The sequence below is a fragment of the Pimephales promelas genome, chromosome 24, assembly GCF_988280905.1.
Source record: "Pimephales promelas chromosome 24, fPimPro1.hap1.1, whole genome shotgun sequence".
NCBI lineage: Eukaryota > Metazoa > Chordata > Actinopteri > Cypriniformes > Leuciscidae > Pimephales > Pimephales promelas.
Genome location: NC_142792.1, coordinates 17,835,092 through 17,860,195, shown reverse-complemented (window position 1 = coordinate 17,860,195; position 25,104 = coordinate 17,835,092). Strand labels below are relative to the sequence as shown.

General features: G+C 38.0%; 1 protein-coding gene across 3 annotated transcripts in view; it reads right to left on the bottom strand.

Annotated features, from left to right (window-relative positions):
- iqsec3a (IQ motif and Sec7 domain ArfGEF 3a) overlaps positions 1 to 25,104 on the bottom strand; it is a 130,164-nt gene that overhangs the window by 40,237 nt on the left and 64,823 nt on the right. For all 3 annotated transcript variants that reach the window (XM_039668611.2, XM_039668612.2, XM_039668613.2), the window contains 2 exons: positions 21,386 to 22,593; positions 10,683 to 10,844 (listed from right to left, as the gene is read on the bottom strand). In XM_039668611.2, the coding sequence (XP_039524545.2) occupies positions 10,683 to 10,844; positions 21,386 to 22,593 (1,370 nt within the window). The remainder of the gene's footprint in view (positions 1 to 10,682; positions 10,845 to 21,385; positions 22,594 to 25,104) is intronic.

Sequence of the window (25,104 nt, the reverse complement as noted above, 5' to 3'; positions counted from 1 at the left end):
TTTACACTATTAGTTAATAAAATATGTTATTAAGGAACACAATGACACATTGAATTAATAGCAATTCATGTAGTACTTAATCTATTAATCATATAGACTCTTTATTAGTTGCTGATGCAGTAATCATTAATTAATGGTTTAGTTCGTCATGAGTTATACATTAACTCAATATTATCTGTGCATTAGTTAAACATGAATTAATGCATATTAGTCCACCCGTATTGTAAATTGTTACCCATCCATCCTGTCTGACCTGATATCTTTCCACTGATAGGACTCAGATCATAAACGAATCAGAAAATCTTCCCATCGATTACCTTTTATGTATAAAACGAGTTTTCTGAAATGTGGTTCTTCTCTACAGCGATATATGCCTGTGAGACTCATTTTGGAAAATGTGAAAAACCTATTGAGTTAAACGTATTATTCCCATGATAGATAGTGTTGCTGTAGCAGTCCCAAGAGAAAAAAAAACGTGAAAAATTACTGGCAGAAAAACACTGGAAAATCTTCTCTAAAAGCTTGTCCATAATTATGCTTTGCATATTAAGGACTGCACTAAACATTAATACTAATTTGATCTTCCCCCATCCATTTTGACGTAGCAGAAATAGAAATTGAAACCCGAATATACTGTTTCTGCATCAAAAGCAGAACACTTCTTAAAGCTCATTTGCAGGAAGACAGATACTTTACTATCTCCTCATTTTTGCTTTTCATCGTGCAGCTTCAGAATGCTCAAAATGTGCTTGGATACTGCATTGCAGAAGCATGAATGTAGAGTATGCATGATAGCGTTTTAGATACAGAAATAGTACTATTGTACAGACATCAGACATCCATCCATTTTCCAAACTGCTGTTCTATGTCGTGTAGCGGGGATGATGAAGCCTATCCCAGCGTATAAGGCGGAAATCAAGGAAACACCCTGGATGGATGGTGAGTTCATCAAAGGGCTAACACATAAATTCATTTAGACCCAGAGGCAATGGTTAGTGTCTATAATTCACCTATCCTGCATGCCGGGGAGAAATCCCAAGGTCTTATAGCTCAGCCCTGACTAGGGACCTTCTTTCATTAGGCAACAGTTCAACCCACTTAGCCATTGTATTGTAAATTTACAGAGTACTGTTTGGATCAACAGATTTGCCACTTGATGAACATTGTGGATCATGACTGAAGGTGCATTTCTACAGTAAGTACGTTCTTTGTACATTAATGTTGGAATTATGTGAAAGTGAAAATAACATGAACCTGGAGCTGAAGACATTTAAGGCGGTCATATTTTATCTGGAGTGTTTGCATTATGAAATGAATGCAGATGTCACTGATACTAATCAAGTGATGCCCAGAGGTCGTTACAAACTGTAAAGGTCTGGAAAGGTCTATTTTTTTCACCATTTATCAAAAGTCTTATCTGCATCATCTCCAGCTCCACAGACTTCCTTATCACTGTTGTATTTTCAGTCGACACAGTGTTGGAATTATTAGAAACAGCTAAAGACAATTAAACCTGCACATCCAGCAAACAAATTTAAGTTCTGGGAACGTTCTGGGAATGTTATTTTTTGGTTCCCAGAACGTTCCTAGAACTTTCCCTTAAGGTTAAGGGTACGCTCCTGGAACATTCTCCTTACGTTATAAAAATGGAACCTAAAAAAAACGGTAACACTTCCTTTTACAGTCCAGTTACCCATGTAAAAACTATGTACTTATGTTAGTAACTACAATTACTGGGTAATAACTAGTACTAACCCTGAACCTACCCCTAAACCTACCCCTGTTCCATACATTTTCCTTATATTAGCCAGTACTTTCTAGGTAAGTACACTGTACTGTACTGTAAAAGGAAGCGTTACCAAAAAACCTACATGGAACGTTCTATTACGTTCTTGTTTGGTTCCCCAAAAAAATAACCTCATGGGACCATTTGGGAACGTTAGGGGAACATTCTGTGTTTGCTGGGGCAGACATGTGGCCTACTAGTTGACCGTGTTTCTGGATGACTTAAATAGCAGTTGTACAAGCCTTTTCTGGCCTTTCATGTATTGATTTTTTTTTCAAACCACCACCAAATTACTGTATCTGCTATCATGAAGTACAACATGACATCAGCATGTTAACTCTCTGTGGTATGCAATATGATATCAATCAGGAAAAAAAATAAAGAGGGAGTGAATCCAGTTTCCACAGGAAACCCAGTAATCTTTATAAACTGCAACCTGTTAGCAACCTAATTGATCTAACACAAGTGTTTTCCAACACTGGCCCTAAAGCACCCCGATATTGTGTATGTCTGTGTCCGAAATAGCCCCCTATACCCTTTTATAGTGCACTATTTGATGGGTTTACCACTTATAGTGGTGTCCAAAACCATAGTGGACAATATCAAATTCACAAGTGTACAACCAATATACATTCAGCTAGAAAATATCCAAGCACTGTGATGGTCACACCAAATGAACTCCCATGTCTCGACAGAAGATGAAATCTGCAGCTCTGACGTCAGGAAGCACTCAGTATCTGAAATTATCGGACTCGTTAGTTTCACTCATAAGTAGACTAATAAAAGTGAATAACTGATTCAACTCTTGAGCTAGTTGGTAGATTTCGACTGGGGTTCGTCAAGGAGATGTCACCTCCCCAATCTTATTCGCAGTGATCGACTTGATCATGAGAAAAACATTCAAGGACAAGTGAAGAGTCCAATAAGGCATTGACGGCTACACAACCGACCTGGGGTGCGTTTCCCGAAGGCATCGTTAGCCAACTGTGGTCGCAAGTTGGTCGCAATTTCCATAGAACTCTATTGGTAACGACGGAACTTGCGACCATGGTTGGCTAACGATGCTTTCGGGAAACGGACCCTTGGTGTTTGTAGATGAGAGCGCCATATTGGACAGGATGGGAGCTGAGGCAACTGACACCTTTTATGATGTTGCCAGATTCGTTGAACCTCTCAGCCTGAAGATCAACATCGATAAGACCGACCAAGCCGCTCACCACCAAGGGATCACTGTTGAACGTTCACCTGGGAATCCTCAGGCATATCTTTGGCGTATCTTGGAATGACTGACTGCTGGTCAATCTACTCTCGACGAGCACCAACGTGGAAGGTATACCCGAATGCACTCGAGGACGACCTTAAGAATCATCTGATAAGGGATACATCCAAAATGTGTGTTGTTGGGGGTACTCCAAGATCAAGTTTGGGAAGCACTGGTCTAATGGAATAGAAACAACTTTGAAAAAAAATTTTTTACGTGAGAAGAGCGTTATGTAACAAACATTCAGTTTTCTTGTCTTAGTTTCGTTTTAATGGACTTTAAGTTGGTATTCATTAGTTCCTGTTTTCCTTCATTTCAGCTCCCACTACCCTTTGTTGTCATGGTTACCTATGATTTGTCATTCTGTTCAGGTGTGTGCACCTCGTTATCTTTGGCATTTCAGTTTGTGTGTGTGCACCGCTAACTGTTTGGATTTATACCTGTTTGGATTATTATACTAAACCTATTGGAGCTTTATTCGTCTTCCTTAGTCTTCCTACGCACACACTTTTCACTCTTCAATATATAAATGTATATATACACATTTATGAAAGGACAATCTTTGGCCATTTTGAACCTTACAAACCTTAGAGCTGCAGATTCCTGAAAGGACAATCTTTGGCCATTATGAACCTTACAATCAGAGAATACATTTAGGAAAGAGTTAATCAATACAATTTCTCAAATCAGGGATTTAGTAGGGCCTTCTGCAATCAGATGAAAAGATGATAGGCAGTGTGTTATATGTGTATATTATCACAGTTTGAAAACCTTTAATCATATGGTTCCTATGAGCAATTTGGGATAGTAAATAAAGTTCATACTTCAGTAGTCTTACAGAGGAAATATGTCTGCACTACACCATGTTCTTCAATTGAGAGTGAGAGAAAGGCAAAGAGAAAGACAACAATGGATTTTATTAGAAATGCCTTCTTTAGGCAGGATCAAAATCCTCTGGATATGCTTGATGATTTGGATGTCATTGATGGATACCATCTGCCACAAGGAAAAATAGTCAATTGCTCAATGTCATTAGGGCCTCAGCTGATGAGGCACTTAGCCGCTCCGAGATTTTTTGCAACAAGCAGTTTCCTTCAGGTAGTTTGTGATGGACTTTGACTAAGTAAGGTGTCAAGAGTTGTACAAGCAGTCACCTATACATTGATTCCACTTGCTGTTGAACATTCAGTTTCCAGGATCAAGACAGGCCATTTCAGACATACAGGAGTATTTTTTTAACACATCACCATATACCGCAATTCATCGGATTGATTGATGGTAATCCAGATCAGTCGATGGCCGATGAAGTCATGCTTCTAGGCCAACTTGCCACAATGTCTGTGATCAAATATACATATATATTTTGTTACGGTTCAATGTTTGTTTTGGGTTTGTTCTGTTGTCTTTTCTTTTCTTTTATAGGTTGCCAGATAAGGATCTACACCTGTCTGGAATTTGGGAATCATAATTTAAGATGGCTGGCCTTTGTGAAAGCTGGCTCTGATCCCTATCCTATAGCTATTCACATCAGGAGCTGGACCTTCATATTGTTTTTTTTTTTTATTTATTGTTTGTTTGTTTGTTTATTTAATGTTGAAAGTCTGTTTTGTTTATTATTTATCCCCTGGACGTAATTAAATATTTTGCTTAAATATATTTTTGGACTCTGTTCCCTTTTATTTTGTTACTTCCTGGAGCCGGAACGTAAAAATTGGGGGCTCGTCCGGGATAACAGATATTGTGCGGAAGATATCCTGGGGCTTTATGCAGCTGTGCATGAAGCCCATTTGCCGGTTGTCCCGCAGGTAACCTCATTACTCAGTCTCCTTACGAAGCACTTAGGGGTTCACTTCAGAGCACTCGTAGTTATACAAATATTTTCAATTACTACTTAAATTAAGATGTTTTTTGGGAAATGGCCGGTAAGTCTAAAATGATTCGTGCAATCATTTTACGATGTACTTAGGCTTACAATGATTTTGGGAAACGCAGTGACATCTTTGACAAAAGACTGTTGATGTTGCACAGTCTGCCTTGGCTTCTACCCAAGATCTCACTGGGGTCATTTTTATATAACATGGCAAGCAACAATCATGAAATGTCTTGCTGCTCTCAGTAGAATGTCTTTTTGGACAGGGTATATGAAATCTGTCAACTCTGTCAGGTGTATTTCTGGGAACTATATCTCTATAAAGTATACAAGATAACATTACATACATGTAGCACAGGACTACATAGAAGATCACTGTGAAAATCCTTTACTTTGAAATTAATAATTTGATACAGTGCATGGTTACGCTTTATTTTAAGGTGTCATTGTTACAGTGTTCTTATATATTTAAGTACGGAGTACATGGATTACTATAGGTTTAGGGTAGGATTGGAATTTGGTTGGGCGTTGGTTGCATGTAAATAATTTACTGTTATTACTATGTTATACTATGCAAGTACATGTAACTTATGTAACAAGGACACTTTAAAATAAAGTGTCACCCAGAGCACTTATTGTGTACATCATATTACATGTTCATCATATTGTTGTTATTACTCTCTAATTACCGATTTTGTATAAGTAAAAAATACCATGTGCACCATTTTGTTTTAGCCCAAAATTAATTCATAACACAGCAGTACTTTGCTTTACTAACTCCAGAAAAATGTGCATGAAAGTTAGAATTAGCCTGCTTCTGTCAAATTTTGCCTATTGCAGCCTACCGAAGGTGATAAATGCATTTATTTTTTTATTTTTAATACAACAAAGAGAAAGACTGCAGGGAATTAGGGAGATTTGCGTCAGACCCGAAGGAGTTTGCCAAAAAAACAACAACACACACACACATAAGCAGCCTAAAACTGCTGCCACAGCAAAAACATGGATAGAAGATATATATAACGGCAATTAGATAAGGAGCAACAACTGTCGAGGTAAATCGCTAGTCTACAAGATGTAATTTAAAATAAGTGCACACTTGGATCTGGCTTTTTCTCTGCTGTTTTCTAATACTAATGAATTTTTAAAACACCCTGCTTTACTTTGTACATGTTCCAGGTTATTTATGTGTAAATTGGTATTGAGATGGAATGTATTACATTTATATAAAATAATTAAAAATGTGTAAAACCTGTAGGTTTGTAGTGGAAGAGTATGCACTATTCAGCTATGAAACCAATGAGGTATACAAAAAGCATTCAGTCATTTTTTTTTTACACAAATTATTTTTAAAAACTGTTTTCTTTGACTGACATTTTAATACTAACCCTACACTCTTGCAAAAAAAAAAAAATCAAGCTTATGTGGAGATGTTGGGAAGAAAAAAAAATGTATAAGAACCAGGGATTGATGGATTTCCAGAGCATTGCAAAGCTTTCTAGGGAGTTTTTGACCTTTTCATGGTTCTACAGGAAAATAATAAAGCTCCCAAATGCTCTAAAAATATCAATGTGAAGTTATTTCTTTACTAGATGGAAGACTTGTGCATTCTCTGAACAAAACGTAACATTCTTCTTGACTTCTTGAATTGTTAAAAAACCCCACTCGAATGGAATGATGAATCATATTAAACAAAGGCTGTCCCCGCTGATCCCAGAAAGAAAGGTAGAATTCAGAAGAGATTCCATCCCATCCGGGAGACTTTCCCCTTTTCATAAGTGTAAGAGCATCCTTTAACTCATTCAAAGAAATTGGAGTGTTCAAGGATGTCACCTCAGCTTCAGAGAGACATGTCAGGGGTCAAATCCTGAAAAAAGGTTATCACTCAGAGTCTGAGACAACTGATCAAATCAAACCTGACCTACCTGTATATAGAATCTGATAAAATTCTTTAAATTATTTATTTATGCCTTACGGTTCGCTTATAAAACCATTAGGAGATTGAATTGCCATAATATTTGAATATTTTTTCTAAGTGCTAAAATGCTAAAATATGACTTGGCTTAGCACCATTAAAATAATAGGTTCTTGTAGAGTTCTTGTAGTAGTTCTTGCCGAACATCCTCAGAATTGGACATTTGTAGACGATTCTTTAGTCTATTTATTTTGGATTCAAGAATGCCTATTTCTTTCAATCTAAATGTATTTAAATGGGATGCAAAATAAATAGAGGAAGTCCGTATACAACTCTTAGCGTCCCAGAGAAATCAGGGAAATCAGCATTTATCTCTATAAACCAACTCAAATGTTCTTTGAGCATTGCACAGAAATCTTCGTTCTGCAACAGTGTTGTATTAAAACGGCATTGTGATACCCTAGAGGGTGCAGAGATGAGAGATTTTAGCTGAAACAACACTATGATCAGATAAAGGGCGTGCCTTTATATCAACACTGTGTATTTTCTAAATATGAAGCATGAGATATAAGAATATAATCCAGTCTAGAATAATAATATGTCTAATAGTGTAGAAGGTGAACTGTTTCTTAGTAGGATGAAAAATGCAATATACATCAATTAGGCAAGGACCAAGAAAAATGCAAGATCCTTCACACATTTGCATAAATCAACAGATGACATAGATTGCATTGGGTAATTCTGTACAGAAGAACGATCAAGATAATCTCAAATCTGATATCCTCAAATGTGACTCTTGGATAAAGGCCAGATCAACCTGGTGTCTAAACAAGCGGTACGTTTAATGAGGTTATTCAGCCTATTAACATTCCAGCCGACTATGTGAAGTGTTTCTGTACCCAAAAAAATAAAATAAAATAAACAGATTACACAACAGACATATAACACTACAAAGGGAGAAAAATCCACCCAACTAGGTCACCATAACCCAGAAGAACACCCAATTTCCCACAAAAAAAGATTGACTAACAGAGTGTCAAAAAACAAAAACGATGAATAAATAATAATAGTAAAAATTATTAATATTAATAATAACTAAAGAAAAAAACAATTGGGTGAATCAATAACCACCTATTGGACAACGTGACGCCGAGAAGGGCGGCAGGCACAATGTTACTGCTCCACACCCATATTAACATGTTCATTACCAAAACTAGCAATAAACGAAACGAACTGGGTTGTGTTTCCCGTACAACGGCGTAGTTCGCTGATTCACTACCATAGTACGATGCATCATTGAAGAAATCAACTAGCTAGTTGCGACTGTTTCCCGAAACCCATTGTCGCAAAGTATCGTTCAACCACGTTGGTTTCGCACGTAGTGGAGTCATAACTACTACTTTTAATGAAACTGTTTGAGATCCAATTAACGCTAGATTTGTTAACATAAATTACAGACATGGCATCTAAGGACTATTTCTAATTGTACTATAGTTATTTTGCTTATATTACCAGACTCAATATTTGGCTCGTTCTTACATAATAGAGCACGTTTCGCACATTATGCGCACTCTTCAAACACGTTACTTCAAATCTTTTGACAAACTAAAAGACGTAAATTCCATTTGTATGTATTCTAAATAAAAGGCACCGGTTGTGCTGAATGTCAGCTGGCTTATTTTGCTAAATATAAGAATTTATTACCTCCAAATGTAATGCAAAATAGAAACGATGCCTCTAACCACAGGTCGAGAGCTGTCGTTCAAACCACACAACTTTGCGATGCTGTTTGCGAATGTTCGTTGGAACGATGGTTTCCGGAAACACTGACTCGTTAAACTATGCTGATAACGACGGAACTTGCGACCATAGTTGGCTAACGATGCTTTCGGAAAACGCACCCCAGAATAGCTTACAATGAAAGGCAAATTGGGACATTTTGCCCACGTTAGATGATAATAAGGATTTATGATAGGGAACGAGGAAGAAATCTTCTAAGACGGTGTTTAAGTAATGTCACTTTACCCTTCCTCGCTCTCCTGCATGGCCAAACCACTCCACAGAGGGTACTTGAAAATGTCCTGAGGCGAACCTCGCGTTAACTTCAACAAGAAAAGTTTCATAAGTCTTTGCCATCCACCTTGGCAGGAGATTTCCTGGATGCACGGATAATTGAATTACGATCAGTATGATGTAGCATCTTTATAATGACCATACGAGGCCTGCCAGAGTTTTTCCCAATGAAGGAAACCATAGAGGTAAAGATCCCGAGACACATGCCGTGAGATTCGTGGCTTCCATGCTTTCAGCGAGATTCATAATACGAACGTTATACCTGCGGCTGTGGTCTTCCAAATTAGCCATCTTTTCCTAGAAGGTTGTCAATCTGGCGGCACATTTGTGATAGTTTTTTCTCAATTTTACGATCCCGGCTGCTGAGACTGGAGTAGCGATCACGCAGTTTCGACTCCATTAGAACAACTGGAAAGCTCCAACTGAATGTTATCCAGTCTGTCTTGCAGAGCTTCAATGAACCGCTGCTGTTTTTAACCATTGCATTGGCTATCATGGTGACTAGGGACTCTTCCATCTTGTCCGCCTCAAGTGATTGCTCGCGTTTGTTTGGCGGCCGATTTACCCTGACGAAGTACTCATACTGTCGGTATACAGTGTCAAAATATTGAGTAACTGGCAAAAAAAAACTTGAATATAAAACGAAATTCAGTAGGGTTACTGATAACGCTCACTATATTTCTAAGTTTAATTTGTCATCTAATACTCACGTTTCTTTTTATTTATTTACTCTGTGATGAAGTTTATGTTTCTTTGTTTGTTGTCTTTTTCTACTTTCCGAACGTTAAATGCCAAGTAAAGACTTAACTTTAAAACTTCCTTAAGATTTTATGCTTCAGATATAAAATATCTGCAAACATATTTTGGTATGTTTAGTCAAAAACTTACATACGGCACCTTTAAGTTTACACAGGGCCTAATATAAGAATAGATGTATTTACTCATTTATAGGGCTAGCATATCATCACTTCAGAAACCTCATATATACTGGACTGTACTGCACACACACACATAGATAGAGAGAGAGAATCTGCTAAGAGGTCTCAAGAGAGCATCATTTCCAAGTGCAAAGCTCTGCAGTTTGACTGTGGGAGCTCAGCTGCCAAGGGAGATCTCATTAAAAAAAAATGCCACAACTCTCCAAAAGCCACAGAGAAAGAAAAACAATTGCTTCCATTTAAAAGTGTAAATATTCTCTGTCACACAGCTACAGATTCTCACAGATCTTTTTCTTGAGCTATGGATTATAGTAGGATATTCATACACTCTCAGAAAAAAAGGTACAAAAGCTGTCACTGGGGCTGTACCTTTTCAAAAGGTAAACTTTTGTCCATTTTAGGTGCTAATATGTACATTTTAGGTGCTAATATGTACATTTTAGGTGATTGTATGTACATTTTAGGTGATAATATGTACATTTTAGGTCCTAATATGTACATTTTAGGTGATAATATCTACAGTTCATGAGCTAATATGTCCATTTTAGGTGGTAATATGTACATTTTAGGTGCTGTGTACATTTTAGGTGCTAATATGTCCATTTCATTGGGTTAATATGTACATTTTAGGTGGTAATATGTCAATTTTAGGTGTTAATATGTACATTTTAGGTGCTAATATGTCAATTCCATGAGCTAATATGTACATTTTAGGTGCTAATATGTACCACTAAGGTACCAATATGCAGCCTTTGGATACAAAAGTGTACCTTTTGAAAAGGTACAGCCCCAGTGACAGCTTTTGTACCTTTTTTTCTGAGAGTGTATAGGATACTCACTCTAACACATCTCTGTTAAACGGCTTCTTGCTGTTGCCAAGGAACTCGCCAATCATCTGTCGGCTCAGCCCCTTCCTCTGGAGCAGGAAGTGTGCCACACCTATAGGTGTATCCGGAATGAAACCACGAGAGATGAGAAACTGGAGGCCCTTGTCTGGATTTCTGTTCAATTCATAGAAAAAGAGGTAGATAGAGGATGGGAGTTGGGGGACAAAGAGAGAGAAACATATTAGTACTGGTAACACACTATTAGTTAACATTAGTATTAGTGAACAGCAATTACAAAATGGGTTTATTCGCCACACATGGCTATGGGAAGTGGATGACACTGGAAGCCTGTCTCTTGAACATTCCATTAATAACCTCTATTTTTCCATTCAGTGCCTTATCAATATCCAGAATGTCACCGCTTTCCTGCCTTCAGACAATAAAAGTGACAATGAGAGACAGAAAGAAGCTTCTCGGCTGTACTTTATAGAGTTGCTTTATTCCTTTGGTCAGCATTCTCATTCTCAAGTCTTTGCCCTGGTGGGGAAAAGAGTACATGGATTTATAGAGGGTCCAATAAACTTTCATTCATCCACATGCTGAGAAAACCATGTTTGGCTGACTCCATTCTACAATATCCCTATTTCACAGCTTCTTCCCTATTCATTACGCTGATTTACTCCTTATAATAAATGTACGACTCTTGCTGACACAGTCTAGCTTTACTGAGGGGAACATGATATTATGAACAGCCTGTTTGTCAGTTACAATAAAAAGCCTGTCACTGTGTTTTACTGTAAGGGCATTGAAATGATATGAAATTGAATGATATTAGATTCTGGAAGGGTAATGCTTTTTTTTTCTTTGGTCTGTTTATTGTGATGGAGAAAATTTGACTGGAGATTCATTAAAAAAGTGAAATGGCCCATAAATTGTCAAGTAAAAATGATTGAAATTTTTGCAGAAATCTTATATGAATGCTATAGAGTAAAACTTAATTGGTTAACTCAACGCAGTCTCATCCTAAAAAGTCATATAACTGACGTTTTGCGACGTCTTTTGACCATACGTCAATATTCGCCTTTTTAGGGCCCCCTTAAACTTCGGTAGATGAGGTTATGGGATCCTAACTCTACCCCAGACCTAAACCTAACCCGTCACCTAACTGACGTTAAAGGTAAAGCGTCAGTTGTATGACGGCCCGGGATACAGTTTTCGAATCCATTCAGCCGATTTTCTGATATTTAGAAGAGTATCAGTAATCAGACAGTTTCTGGTCTCATTGACTTCCATAGTAGGAAAAAAATATACTATGGAAGTCAATGAGACCAGATCTGGTTACTGATATTCTTCTAAATATCAAAAAATCGTCCGAATGGATTTGAAAACGGTAAATCTCAAATGTTTAACTCTGGGGGAGTGTTAAAATGAGCTTATTTCCAAAAAAAAAAGTGGAGCATCCCTTTAAGCGCACCATTTACTGGGAGCTGGGAGCAGGTGTAGATTTCTTGCGTACCAAGTAACATTTGGAAAATACGAACGTTTTAATGAATCCGAAAAGTTACGCCAGAACCACTTTACACACGATTTACACAAAAATTCGTTCTGCTCGTGTTTCATGAATGAGACCCATTGTGTTTTAATGGTTTTAAATAACCATAACTTGCTCAATTTTCTACCGATTTTCAAACGGTTTGGTCCAGAATTATAGCCACGTTAATAGAATCAAACATCAGTGTTGTAGTCGAGACCACCTCACTCGAGTCCGAGTCAAGACCGAGTCCATAGAGAGTCGAGTCCGAGACCAGAGACGGTCGAGTCCGAGTCGAGACCGAGACCAGTGAGGGTTGATTACCTAATTTACTTTTATTTAATTAGAGAAATCCTTTTTTTTTTTTTTTACTGAATTTACTTAGAGTTTAAAAAATATGATCAGTTTAGGGTAAAAAGGCCACATAGTAGGTGGTGTTAAAAGTAATTTTATTACAATTTGTCATGCGCAGTTGCGCACTAGAAAATCACCAATCACTGGGCGTGTCAATCAATTTAAAGAAATATTTTATTAACATACATTAATAATCATGAAAAATATTTTGAATTGAACTCGAGTGGACTCGGGAATAATTCCGAGTCCTAAAAAAAAAAAATGTTCGAGTACGAGTCAATTCCGAGTCCAAATGGACACGAGTCCATGACAAGACCAAGACCATTAAAATATGGTCTCGAGACCGAGTCCGAGACGAGTCCGAGTCTCGAGCACTACAACACTGTCAAACATGTTCAAACCCACACACGTTTTCCATTTTCCGCTCTCCTGCTGTTTTTATCTCTTTAGAGGAAAAGAAACATTCCCAATCCAAACACGAGGCAGGTGAAAACCCACTTAAGAGTGGTATACTCACTCGACTTACCAACCTCCCCAGTTCACTCGTCAATGTCCTCTATATGTCCTTTACATGCTCTTTCCAACATTGCACTGAGCCCCCATAATCCTTCTCCTAATTATCTGTTTAGGGAAAGCACTTTCCAGTCCCCAAATCTCTCTCTTAATCCAAACTCAGATTTTAGTGCCTTGTCCCAGAACACACACACCTACCTGCTTTAAATTCAGTCTGAGCTGTCACAGGTATTAGACTACCCTGCAGAAAATGAACTGCTGGAACTAATGACAACCCCTCTCTCTTTTCACTCACTCTCTTGAAGCAAAGCCTCCATTTGATTAAAAATTGGCTTATCCTTATCTGTCGGGGTGTTTGAGGTGATGACGTGTGAGTAAGGGAGAGACTTGTTTACTTTTATTTTGCTTGATCGATTTAATGAGCCGATTTAATCAAACTATTGTATTTTGCGAATCACATAAATCCAAAGCAGAATAATATTAAACTAACTCACTTTATTTGAAGGGGTGCGCATGAGACTGACATGACACCTTCATAATCATGACATGACTTATTAATATGAAGGTTTTATGCATGTTTATGTCATGTGTCATACGACATTGTTTGAGATGTGTTTGTTATGACATCTTGACATAAACCAATGCATCATAACCTGTCAGTGTCTTTATCATGACAACTTGAGATTATCAAGACAACACAACCTGTCATAAACATGACATAGCAGATTAATTACCAAACTTAAGAAACCACCTAGCTTTATTGGTTGACATTACATTAAACTGTCAGGTGGTTGGTTTTGACATTGGCTGTCATAAGGCCATTATAACATTTGAATGATAAATTTAATTAGTACCACTGTAGTTGAGGTCACGAAAAATATTCATGACACAGTTATAATGGCCCCCGTGACAGCCAATGTCAAACCAGAAGACAGTTTAATGTCTTAGTAATGTCAAGTTGTCATAACGAAGACACCGACAGGTTATGATGTATTGGTTTATGTCAAGTTGGCATAAAGATATCTCAAATAATGTCATATTTGCATTAAAAATGTCATAATTGAGGAAATGACACTAGTTGTCATAAACATGCATAAAACCTCCTTCATATTCATGACATGTGTCATGTCATGAATATGAAGGTGTCATGTCAGTCTTATGCACACCCCTTCATGTAAAGTGTTACCCTTTTTTTTGCAGGATGCTTAAACACTTTCTTTGGAGTCCCTTTATATTTGTATGTACACAAATTTCACTAGATTTTAAAAAAACTTGGTTTGGTCATAAATTACTCAGGTTTTGTTGTTTTTTTGCTTAACCGATTGGTTAAGTGAATGATTCAAATGACTCACTCGTGCTATAAGTTAGTTGTCACCAACAAGTGGCCTAAACAGATTTAAAAGTAAAACAATAGCTTCATTTTAGAGGGGCTTTTACATGACACTGGTTTCAACATGCATTTTGACCATTCATTTACATGACAATACTGTTTAGGGGACCTGAAAACACAGACAGGTTTAAAAAGTGCACCTTTTTGAAAATGAAATGAAAGTATTATCATTTATCATACCTGTGAAGCTACAAAAAAAATCGAATTTATCATGCGCATGCGTATTATGTGTTCAGTCCAGAGGTGGGGACAAGTCACACATGGTCAAGTCCAAGCAAGTCTCAAGTCTTAACCATCAAGTCTCGAGTCAAGTCTCAAGTCGCAGTTCAGATAAATCAAGCAAGTCAAGTCAAGTCAAGGGTTCTTCTAAGCAAGTCAAGTCAAGTCCTGATAAGTTTCAAGTAAAGTCAAGTCACACTACTAAAATAAATAGAGGTAAATTTTTTCGATACATATTTATTTTTGCACAGAAAAGATGAACTTTTATACATATATTTTGTATCTTACATTTGCTATATTAATCATATGCATATCTGTGCTACATTAATATCTGAAAATAAAATAAAATTGTGTTGTTTACACAAAACGTTCAGAGTCTAAGATGTATCGATTCTAAGATGTATAATCCAATCTGTCTAATTCAATTTAATTGAAACGGTCTAAAATGTATGAAATCTAAAATGTAATATCTTATATCTTATATAAATGTAAAATATAAAATGTATGAAATGTATGAGAATATAAAATGCAATTTTTTTTTAATTCAGTAGTTTTTCTTATCATAGCCAACAAATGTCTTCGGAAACTCCTTTTCCTCGATTTACTGAAACCTATATGTAAAACGCATTTGCAGCTGCACAGCCGTGTATATATCTATGCTGCATATACAGACATCCCAACCTACAAGAATTCATTTCAGGGAGGTATATCTCAATGAATGTAATGTTAGGGGGGGGGGGGGGGTTAATATATGTTATATTAACATATTTAAAATATGTTTAAAATAAATATAAAATAAAAATGGTAATATGTTATATTAACATATTTTATATTTAATAAATATTACATATTAAATAATATTATGTATATTATATATTAAATTTACATAAATATTAACAAATGATTGTTTTAATTATGGAATTCTCCATAATTAACTCCTAAACTTCAGAAGAGAACAATTCTTTGTAAGGAAGGAGGGGTTTCTTTATTGTACATTTATTTGCATGTAGTATGTAGCATATGGTTTGCGTTGGTCAGTACAGCGCTGACTATTGAGTGTCGCTAGGAAACACGTCCGCGCTGCGCTGACGAATCGGCTGCGCGGCTCGGATCATTGAACCGTGCAGATGACATGTCTGCGCGGCACGAGCTCTGTAAAGCCCCGCTGTCTCGTCCCACTTTTGGTTTGTTTGGCTTCCCATATCTCTGCCGTGCACACGCCGCACGCTATGTAGCCTATGTTATACGCGCAGTATCTCGCTCTAGATTCCGGGAGATTTTAACTCATTTGCGGGCATCAGGGAGACGCTATCAATATGCGTGAGACTCCCGGAACTTCCGTTTGGCGCGGTTTGAATTGAGCAGCGTAAAGGCACAGATGCCGATATATTGATGCTGACGTCATAATATATATTTTAATTAACTTTAGCCTATTGCTGTTTGTTTATTATATGTTCAAGTCATTGTCGAGTCTTCCACTTCAAGTCAAGTCAAGTCTCAAGTAACTTGTTCTCAAGTCAAAGTCAAGTCAAGTCATTTTTGTACTTTAATCAAGCAAGTCACAAGTCCTTAAAATTGTGACTCGAGTCAGACTCGAGTCAAGTCATGTGACTCGAGTCCCCCACCTCTGGTTCAGTCTATAGGTGCTATGTGTTTCTTTACAAAGTGACTTCGCCAACTACCCAGATAGCAAACTGACATTGAATCAACGTGAAAACGACGTCTCTCATGACATTGAAACAACGTTGATTTTGCTCATCGAATTAACGTTGAACCAACGTCAGACGCGGCATTCTTCAAAGCTAAATGAAAATCGAAAATTGGTTTGCTTTCATAACGTTGAAACAACGCGTTGATTTCAAGTTGATTTTCCGTTCGTTTTGAGAGAATGACGCGTCTGACGTTGGTTCAACGTTAATTCGATGAGCAAAACAATGTCAGATCAACGTTGTTTCGATGTCATATTTCCACGTTGATTCAATGTCAGTTTGCTATCTGGGTACTGGCCTGGCATGAATAATACAGCGTTTTATTAGTCGTTTTTGCTGATCCGTGTGAGTGGGGATCATTTTGACAACGTTGTCATCTGTTTGTGAAACTTTTGAAAAATGCAAAGGAAAACTTTTAGACCAAAAATTGTTTTGAAGAAGTAAAACATTTATTATTCATTGACAAAACTGTTCCAAAGACGAAAGCAATTATTTGGGTTTTGAACACAAGGGTAGAAGAGAGTAAATGACAAAATGAGGGAAACCCTTTTTTGGGCGAACTATTTCTTGAACGAGAGTTGAAGCTGAGTTATTTGAGGGATTTAGCCATATGTTCAAAATTATCACACTACTTTTCTTTATTTAAAAGAAATCTGATGAGAGGGTGGGAAATAAACAGCCTCCCACTCAACTTGGCAGGCAATATATAACTCTCCCAGCTTCATAATCAAGCGCACACATACATTCACTCACCCATAAAGCAGATGTATCCCTTCTGTTACTTTCTACCGTGAATATTGCCACCATCAATGGAGGGAAAATAAGGTTTCATATGGTGAAGATGGAAAATAAATTTGTAGATTATCCACCTTTCCTTTTGCAAGATGGACAAAGTCCGCTCTGCGTAGCTGCAAGCCTATTATGTAAGCTACCATGTCAGGAACACACTGTTAGATGCTGTCTGGAAATGTGATTTTAAAGATTCACTCATGACTCAGATCTACTCCTTTATTTGCCTGTGCTATATGTGCACACAATGCATTCATTAAAAGGTAAGAACAATGTGTTTCACCTTAGACGGTGAGACAACAATAAAAGGGAAATCGTAGAGATCTTTTAGGGTTTACTACAGAAAAGAAGTACTTCATCTATCTGAATAAGCTATTAACTTTTTAAAGCCATATTCCCCCAGTGAACTTTTAATTAGGCTCTCTATCTTCAGATTATGGCAATGCTTTAAAGGAACTAGAAATTACCCTAGTACAACTGCAAGGTCATGGGGAAATAAGGAAGGGTAAAAGTCATCTATTTCTTCAAATATTGGGGTGGGATCTTAAATTTTCTTTTAAAATAGCTTTTCTTTTAAAACTAACTTTTCATTAAATGTTAATGTAATTACAATTTCTGTAATTTCATCTTTAAATACACTATTGACCCTTACCTTACACCTTAACCCACTGGTTCTCAAACAGCCGTTGCAACGGCGTTCAAGTCTGTGGCGCTCTGCCTTTATAAAGCGGCATTGAACGTCAAATCGTTCTTCTTCAGAGCGTTGACTTGCCACCATTTGAACAAGCCCAACATAGAAATTGTTCGCCATAGAAAAGTACCTCTTCAGCGGACCGAATCACAAGCTACTATTGTGAACACGCCACTCCGAAGACCAACAAGAAGCTGTGTTTGTGAGGCGCTGTCAAAAGCTGTTATATAGTGGCACTTTGAAATATTGTTCATCGAAAGCATCACTGAACTATTAAAATGGTTTTTTTGTTTATTTAAATAAAACGTTACGTTCTGATCTATTATTCTCTCTTAATGACATTACAAAGTGAAACTATTACAATTTTTCATTGCACGTTTTTCAATGTAAAAAAAAATTCCATTTTTTTTGTTGTAAAATAGATTTCTTAGGCACTTAATGTTTTTAAAGGTTAAGAACACCTAAAATGAGTGTCTGTAATAAGATTTTATATTTTGGACATTTTTATTGACAGAAAAAGGGATATTTAACCTTTCAGATTTATGCTCCTCTGTGATGTTTTGCGTACAGAGCGCTCTTATCAAACTCTGCCTCAGTCACTCTTGGCTGAACATAGAGAATACACATGCGGGAGAAGAATTTTAATTGGCAGCGATGTGACACTGCAGAAATAAAGCCAAGATGTGTAAAGTGGATCTGCATTTCTCCAGCTTTGAATAACAGACGTCCTTGTTGAAATGGTGTATGTGGAGGATATGACAGTTTCAAGTCCAGACAGTTGCACTGCATGTTAATATTACTGAAATGAATACAAGAGGTAAATAGAAAAAGAAAGTGAGATATCTCTTTTGAATACTCAAATTAGTGGACTAGATAATGAAGAAAAACAATAAAAAATAGTAAACAACTACAAAAGTTAATTAAATACATGTTAAATTCATTTATATTTTTTCAAGAATTATTGTGAAAATATTCACTATATATATACACTCACCGGCCACTTTATTAGGTACACCTGTCCAACTGCTCGTTAACACTTAATTTCTAAGCAGCCAATCACATGGCGGCAACTCAGTGCATTTAGGCATGTAGACATGGTCAAGACAATCTCCTGCAGTTCAAACCGAGCGTCAGTATGGGGAAGAAAGGTGATTTGAGTGACTTTGAATGTGGCATGATTGTTGGTGCCAGAAGGGCTGGTCTGAGTATTTCAGAAACTGCTAATCTACTGGGATTTTCACGCACAACCATCTCTAGGGTTTACAGAGAATGGTCCGAAAAAGAAAAAACATCCAGTGAGCGGCAGTTCTGTGGGCGGAAATGCCTTGTTGATGCCAGAGGTCAGAGGAGAATGGCCAGACTGGTTCGAGCTGATAGAAGGGCAACAGTGACTCAAATAACCACCCGTTACAACCAAGGTGGGCAGAAGAGCATCTCTGAACGCACAGTACGTCGAACTTTGAGGCAGATGGGCTACAGCAGCAGAAGACCACACCGGGTGCCACTCCTTTCAGCTAAGAACAGGAAACTGAGGCTACAATTTGCACAAGCTCATCGAAATTGGACAATAGAAGATTGGAAAAACGTTGCCTGGTCTGATGAGTCTCGATTTCTGCTGCGACATTCAGATGGTAGGGTCAGAATTTGGCGTCTACAACATGAAAGCATGGATCCATCCTGCGTTGTATCAACGGTTCAGGCTGGTGGTGGTGGTGTCATGGTGTGGGGAATATTTTCTTGGCACTCTTTGGGCCCCTTGGTACCAATTGAGCATCGTTGCAACGCCACAGCCTACCTGAGTATTGTTGCTGACCATGTCCATCCCTTTATGACCACAATGTACCCAACTTCTGATGGCTACTTTCAGCAGGATAATGCGCCATGTCATAAAGCTGGAATCATCTCAGACTGGTTTCTTGAACATGACAATGAGTTCGCTGTACTCAAATGGCCTCCACAGTCACCAGATCTCAATCCAATAGAGCATCTTTGGGATGTGGTGGAACGGGAGATTCGCATCATGGATGTGCAGCCGACAAATCTGCGGCAACTGTGTGATGCCATCATGTCAATATGGACCAAACTCCCTGAGGAATGCTTCCAGCACCTTGTTGAATCTATGCCACGAAGAATTGAGGCAGTTCTGAAGGCAAAAGGGGGTCCAACCCGTTACTAGCATGGGGTACCTAATAAAGTGGCCGGTGAGTGTATATATATATATCACATTCGTCTTAGAAACTGTACCATTTTACTTGAATTTACTCTATACACAAGCTTTATAATTTCTAATCAGATACTTATTGTAACATCTGATTTCTGGCACTGCAGCAAAATAATATCTGAATGCCTTAAGGGAGATTGCCATATTGCAGTCATGCATGAATTTTAGAAATTATGTTCCTTGCTAGTAAGCTGACATAATCTTGATGTTATAATCCTTATAAAATCCATTATGTATGAATAAAAAAACCCAAACTGGTCCTGTCTTAAAAATAAAATATGATAGGTTTCGGTGAAATGAGCTTGAGGAAATTAGCTAGAAGTTATTCGGATCAAAAACTACATCCAGAATGGAGATAGCTATATGTAATTAGAAAGGAATGCATGAAACAGGATTGAGATGAGATCTTACCCTGCTATAAATAGTAAAATAATAGAATATTAAACATAGCTGCAAGCAGCAATTACATTTTATACCTTTTGAATGGTTGGTGGTCAATATTCATGTGCCGTTCTTGAGACATTATGACAATGATACCTACACTGTAAAAAATATTGTTGGTTTAACTTAAAAAATTAAGTAACCTGGCTGCCTTAAAATTTTAAGTTGATTGAACTGGAAAAAGTGAGTTAATACAATGAAGGAGATTGATTTAATCATCAGAAACTCAAAATAATAAGTTATCTGAACTAAATAAATTATTTGTTTGTCTCTCTCATCTGATACCCCTGATTCAACTCGTGAAATGGTGAAAACAGAAGTAGACAATGTATTTTTTTTTTAAAAAAATGTGCCTACACCTTTGCTTGGTCGCTAAATATGTTTCCACACATTTGCTCGTCATTTTTCTAATATCTTCCTTATGCATACAAAAAGACTATAACCCGAATAAAGCCCATAGTTCATAGTGTTCTATAACATTATTAGACAAAGTCTAACTTGTAAAATATCTTCATGTTTTCAATGGAGTTAGATTAGGGAAAAGGGAGTGAGACAGCACTTTGAATAAAAGCAGTGCTATTAATAGGGTCAGACAAACCCAAGGTGACAGGCATCAGGGAGGGGTTGTTAGCCACAGCTGGAGTCAGAATTGGATGACAGGAGTGAGACAGGGAAGTGAGAAAAAGAAAGACTGGGGAAAGACTGCTATATTAGTGACATGAGAGGACAATTTGATACATGGAGAGAGAAAATGGTTTCATAGCCTAGCATTTCTGGCATTAGTCACTTTAAGTAAATGTGATATAAAGAGTCAAGGGCCCATATGATTGGAAATAAACGGTTCTCATGGTACTCACATGTTGAAGAGGTTGAGACCGATCCGATATAGGCGTTTTCGCATGACGTCAGTGGAGAGGGTAGGAGATTTGCAACTGGTTGGGTTTTCGCATTGGTATCTGGGCAAGCTAAGAATCATGGCCTGTAAAGCCTCTTTGGATGAGACCTCTGAAGTTGACCGGGCCGACGTGGATGTACTGCTGCTACTCATCTGCTCTGAGCTGTTGTCCGCCGTATCTGACTCAATACGTTTAGCTTCCAAAACTTCTACGATTGGGGTGGCTGGTTTCTCTGCAACCTCTGGTGGAGACAAGGTTTCAGAGGTTATTGCTGTCTGTGCTGGAATTGCTGGTTCTGGAAGTTCCTGTTTGTCCAGCACCAGAGGTGGTAGATCCTCCCCAAGTTCCTCCTCACTTGGTGGAGGGGCTGGAAAGTCGCCATCTGGTATTTCCTCAACATCCAGCTCTGGAGGTGGAGGAGCTGGATCCTGGGGAGATGGTGGTGGTTGTCCTTGTTGAGGTTGTTCATTTGCATAATTAAACAGAGGTTGCTGTGGACTCTCCCCCTGCTGGACACAATTACCAAGAGAAACAGAAGTGGAGGACTCCATAACGGAAGAGGACATGCGAAAGTTCTGGCTGTCAATTTGAACCGTTACATCCCGGAAGGCCATCATCAGCTTGCTGGCACTCCGGGCCATATTCTCAGAGTTGTCCACTAGGCCTGTCCCGCTATGGAATGTGGCAGGGTCTGTGAGGCCACCTTCTCTGACTGTCCCTGCCAATCCAGGTTTGTCACCAGCTGTACTAAATGCCTCTGAGCTAAACTGGTAGGTGCCACCTTCTTGGAGTGAACACATGGTCTTCATGCTCCAGTTGCTAAGTGCATCATCAATGGATTTGGCAAGAGACTGGACTTGCTCATTGAAAGAGTCTTCAAGATCAGTAAGGGAGCCACCTACTGTGGTGGGCAGGGATGGGGACCGGACAAGGGGGATACTTGCTAAATTGCAGCCTTCAGCCAGCGCCCGTTCAGCTGAGATACCTTCTGTATTTTGCACCCGCACTTTTCGCAGGGAGATACGACGTGGCAAACGACTTTCAAGGAGGGAGTTTCGGATCTTCTCAAAGTTTTTGCTGAGCTGATACTGGCGAAAGGCTGTCTGAATCTTGCAAGCGGCGCGCCGTGAGATGAGGTGGCCCCCATATTTGTGCTCTAACATTTCGATCTGAAAAGAAAGAGATAAGAAACTCTGTCAGAAAAGGCAACGTTATGACAATCACAGAAAAATACCCACAGTAAGAGATGACAGCGTGAAATTAAATCAATAACTAGACTGGCTACAGATCATGACAAGCAGGGACAAACCAATTTTCCAATCTTTGACTTGTCGTTCATGCAAAACTTATGCTTAAAATATGCCAACACACTGTATACAACAACCAAAGCAATGACCTCACCATGAATACAAGTCTTGAAGCTGGGCATCTCCAGTTGGGTTAACTATATGGATTGGGCATTAAAAACTGAATTTTGTGATTTGACCTTACAAGACAAGAAGAACTTGTAGTGTAGTACATGAGAATTTTGTCTATACATTTACACAGCCAAAACTTTGATATGGCTACACACATTCTTGAGATTGTTTTCTAAGCTTGTGTCCCTTGAAAAAGGACATACTCTGGGAGCGGTTTGACCGAAAATCAACAAGCACTTATTTTACAGAAATTATTCGATTTTTAGTACCAATGTGGTCAGAACAGATAGGCTTTGTCTTCCACCTTCAATCTATCTATCTATTTTCCAAATAGCTTGTCCTATGTAGGGTCAAGAGGATACTGGAGCTAATCCCATTGTCTCGGGCCACGGGCAGTGAAACACCGTAGGATTTGGCTTCTAAACTAGATTTAAATTTTACATTTGTTCATCACAGTAAGGTTAGGGCATTACGGTATAACCAGACAGCAACTCTGACTTGATACGATTCCATTTGTGGTCCCAATATTACTTTATAAGCCGAGGGTAAGAGTATTCATTTGCACAAAGAATCTTTGGATTCTTTCTAGAATGGTTTGAAAGTAAATTCAAGACTCTAACTGATATCTGAAGATGAATTTCATCAGCATTTCTCCTTTTGTGTTTCCATCAGCTGTCATTGGTCTTGTCTTTTCCTGAGTGAGCTCAGATTAGAGGTCATTCAAGTCCTGCCATTTCAAAACGTTCTGATAAGACATTGAGCTGATGCAATCAGTCACATGTTACGGATTCAAACTCCCTAAGAGAAGTGTGAATAACACCAGAAAGCCATCTTATCTTAGCAATCTACATTAGTCTCAGACTAGGTTAGAAAGGAGAGATATCTGGGGAATATTAAGTTTTGAATAGGACCTGAGTTTCTTTTCAGAAAAAGCTGTGAGCTGGGAACTCTACTGCATTCGACCCTCCTAGTTCATAACCTGCCTTTAATATTCATCCTTTTACACAGAACTTTCCATTGGTGCAGATGTACAACAATGGACCCTCTCTTCATAAGTAAATTACAACCTTAAAGGAGTAGTTCAGTTTAAAAAAAAAAAAAAAAAAAAAAAAAACGTTTGCTGATAATTTACTCACCCCATGTCAAGATATCCATGTCATTCTTTCAGTCGAAAAGAAATTACGTTTTTTGATGAAAACATTCCAGGATTTTTCTCCATATAATGCAATTCAGACGGAACCAAACGGTACAAGGTCCAAAAGACACTTTCAGTCCAAACTGCAAACTCTTCAAAGGGCTTTAAATGATTCCAGATGATGAATAAGGGTCTTATCAAGCGAAACGATCGCTCATTTAAAAAAAAAAATGACAAAGTTTAAGTTTTATAAGCTCAAATGCTCGCCTTGCTTTGTTCTGTGTGACTCTCCTGTTTGAACTCGTTCATCAAAATAAACGAATCTTTTTCCGAGTCAATTCGTTCATTTCGTTCGTTGAATAAACCAAAAAAGATTCGTTCATTTTGATAAAAGAGTTCGAACAGGAGAGTCACGAACGCACGTCACAGAACAGAGCAAGGCGACCATTTGAGCTTATAAAACTTTTTTTTTTTCATGAGCGATTGCTTCACTTGGTAAGCTTATTCACCGTCTGGAATCGTTTAAAGTCTTATGAACAGTTTGCAGTTTGCACTGAAACTGTCTTTTGGACCTTGAACCGTTTGGTTACCAGTAAAGTGCATTATAAGGAGAAAAATCCTGGAATGTTTTCATCAAAAACCTTCATTTCTTTTCGACTGAAGAAAGAAAGACATGGACATCTTGGATGACATGGGGGTGAGTAAATTATCAACAAAAGTTTTTTTAAAAGTGAACTACTCCTTTAAAAGAAAGACTTGTTGCATCAAATCAGGCTGTATTCGAGCATTACACCTCTATTGAAACCAAGGAATGAAATAGTAGTTGTGGCCTTGGACACACAATGGGTTTTCAAAAACGATGCCACCATTTCCAATGCATTTTTTTTTTCATACACTCCATGCATGTGCTTTGAAATATGATGGTGTGTAAATCAAGATTGGTGCCACTGTTTCCCAGAGCAGATATCTCTGACCATCAGTGCTATTCATTTTTTAAAGCTCTTGGAAAGGAAAGTAAAAGAAGTGAAACACAATGAGATGGAAAAGAGAGAGAGGGGAAACAGAGACAAATTCGATTGCTAGGATCACAAAAAAAAAAAAAAACACTGATTGCCATAACCCTAAGG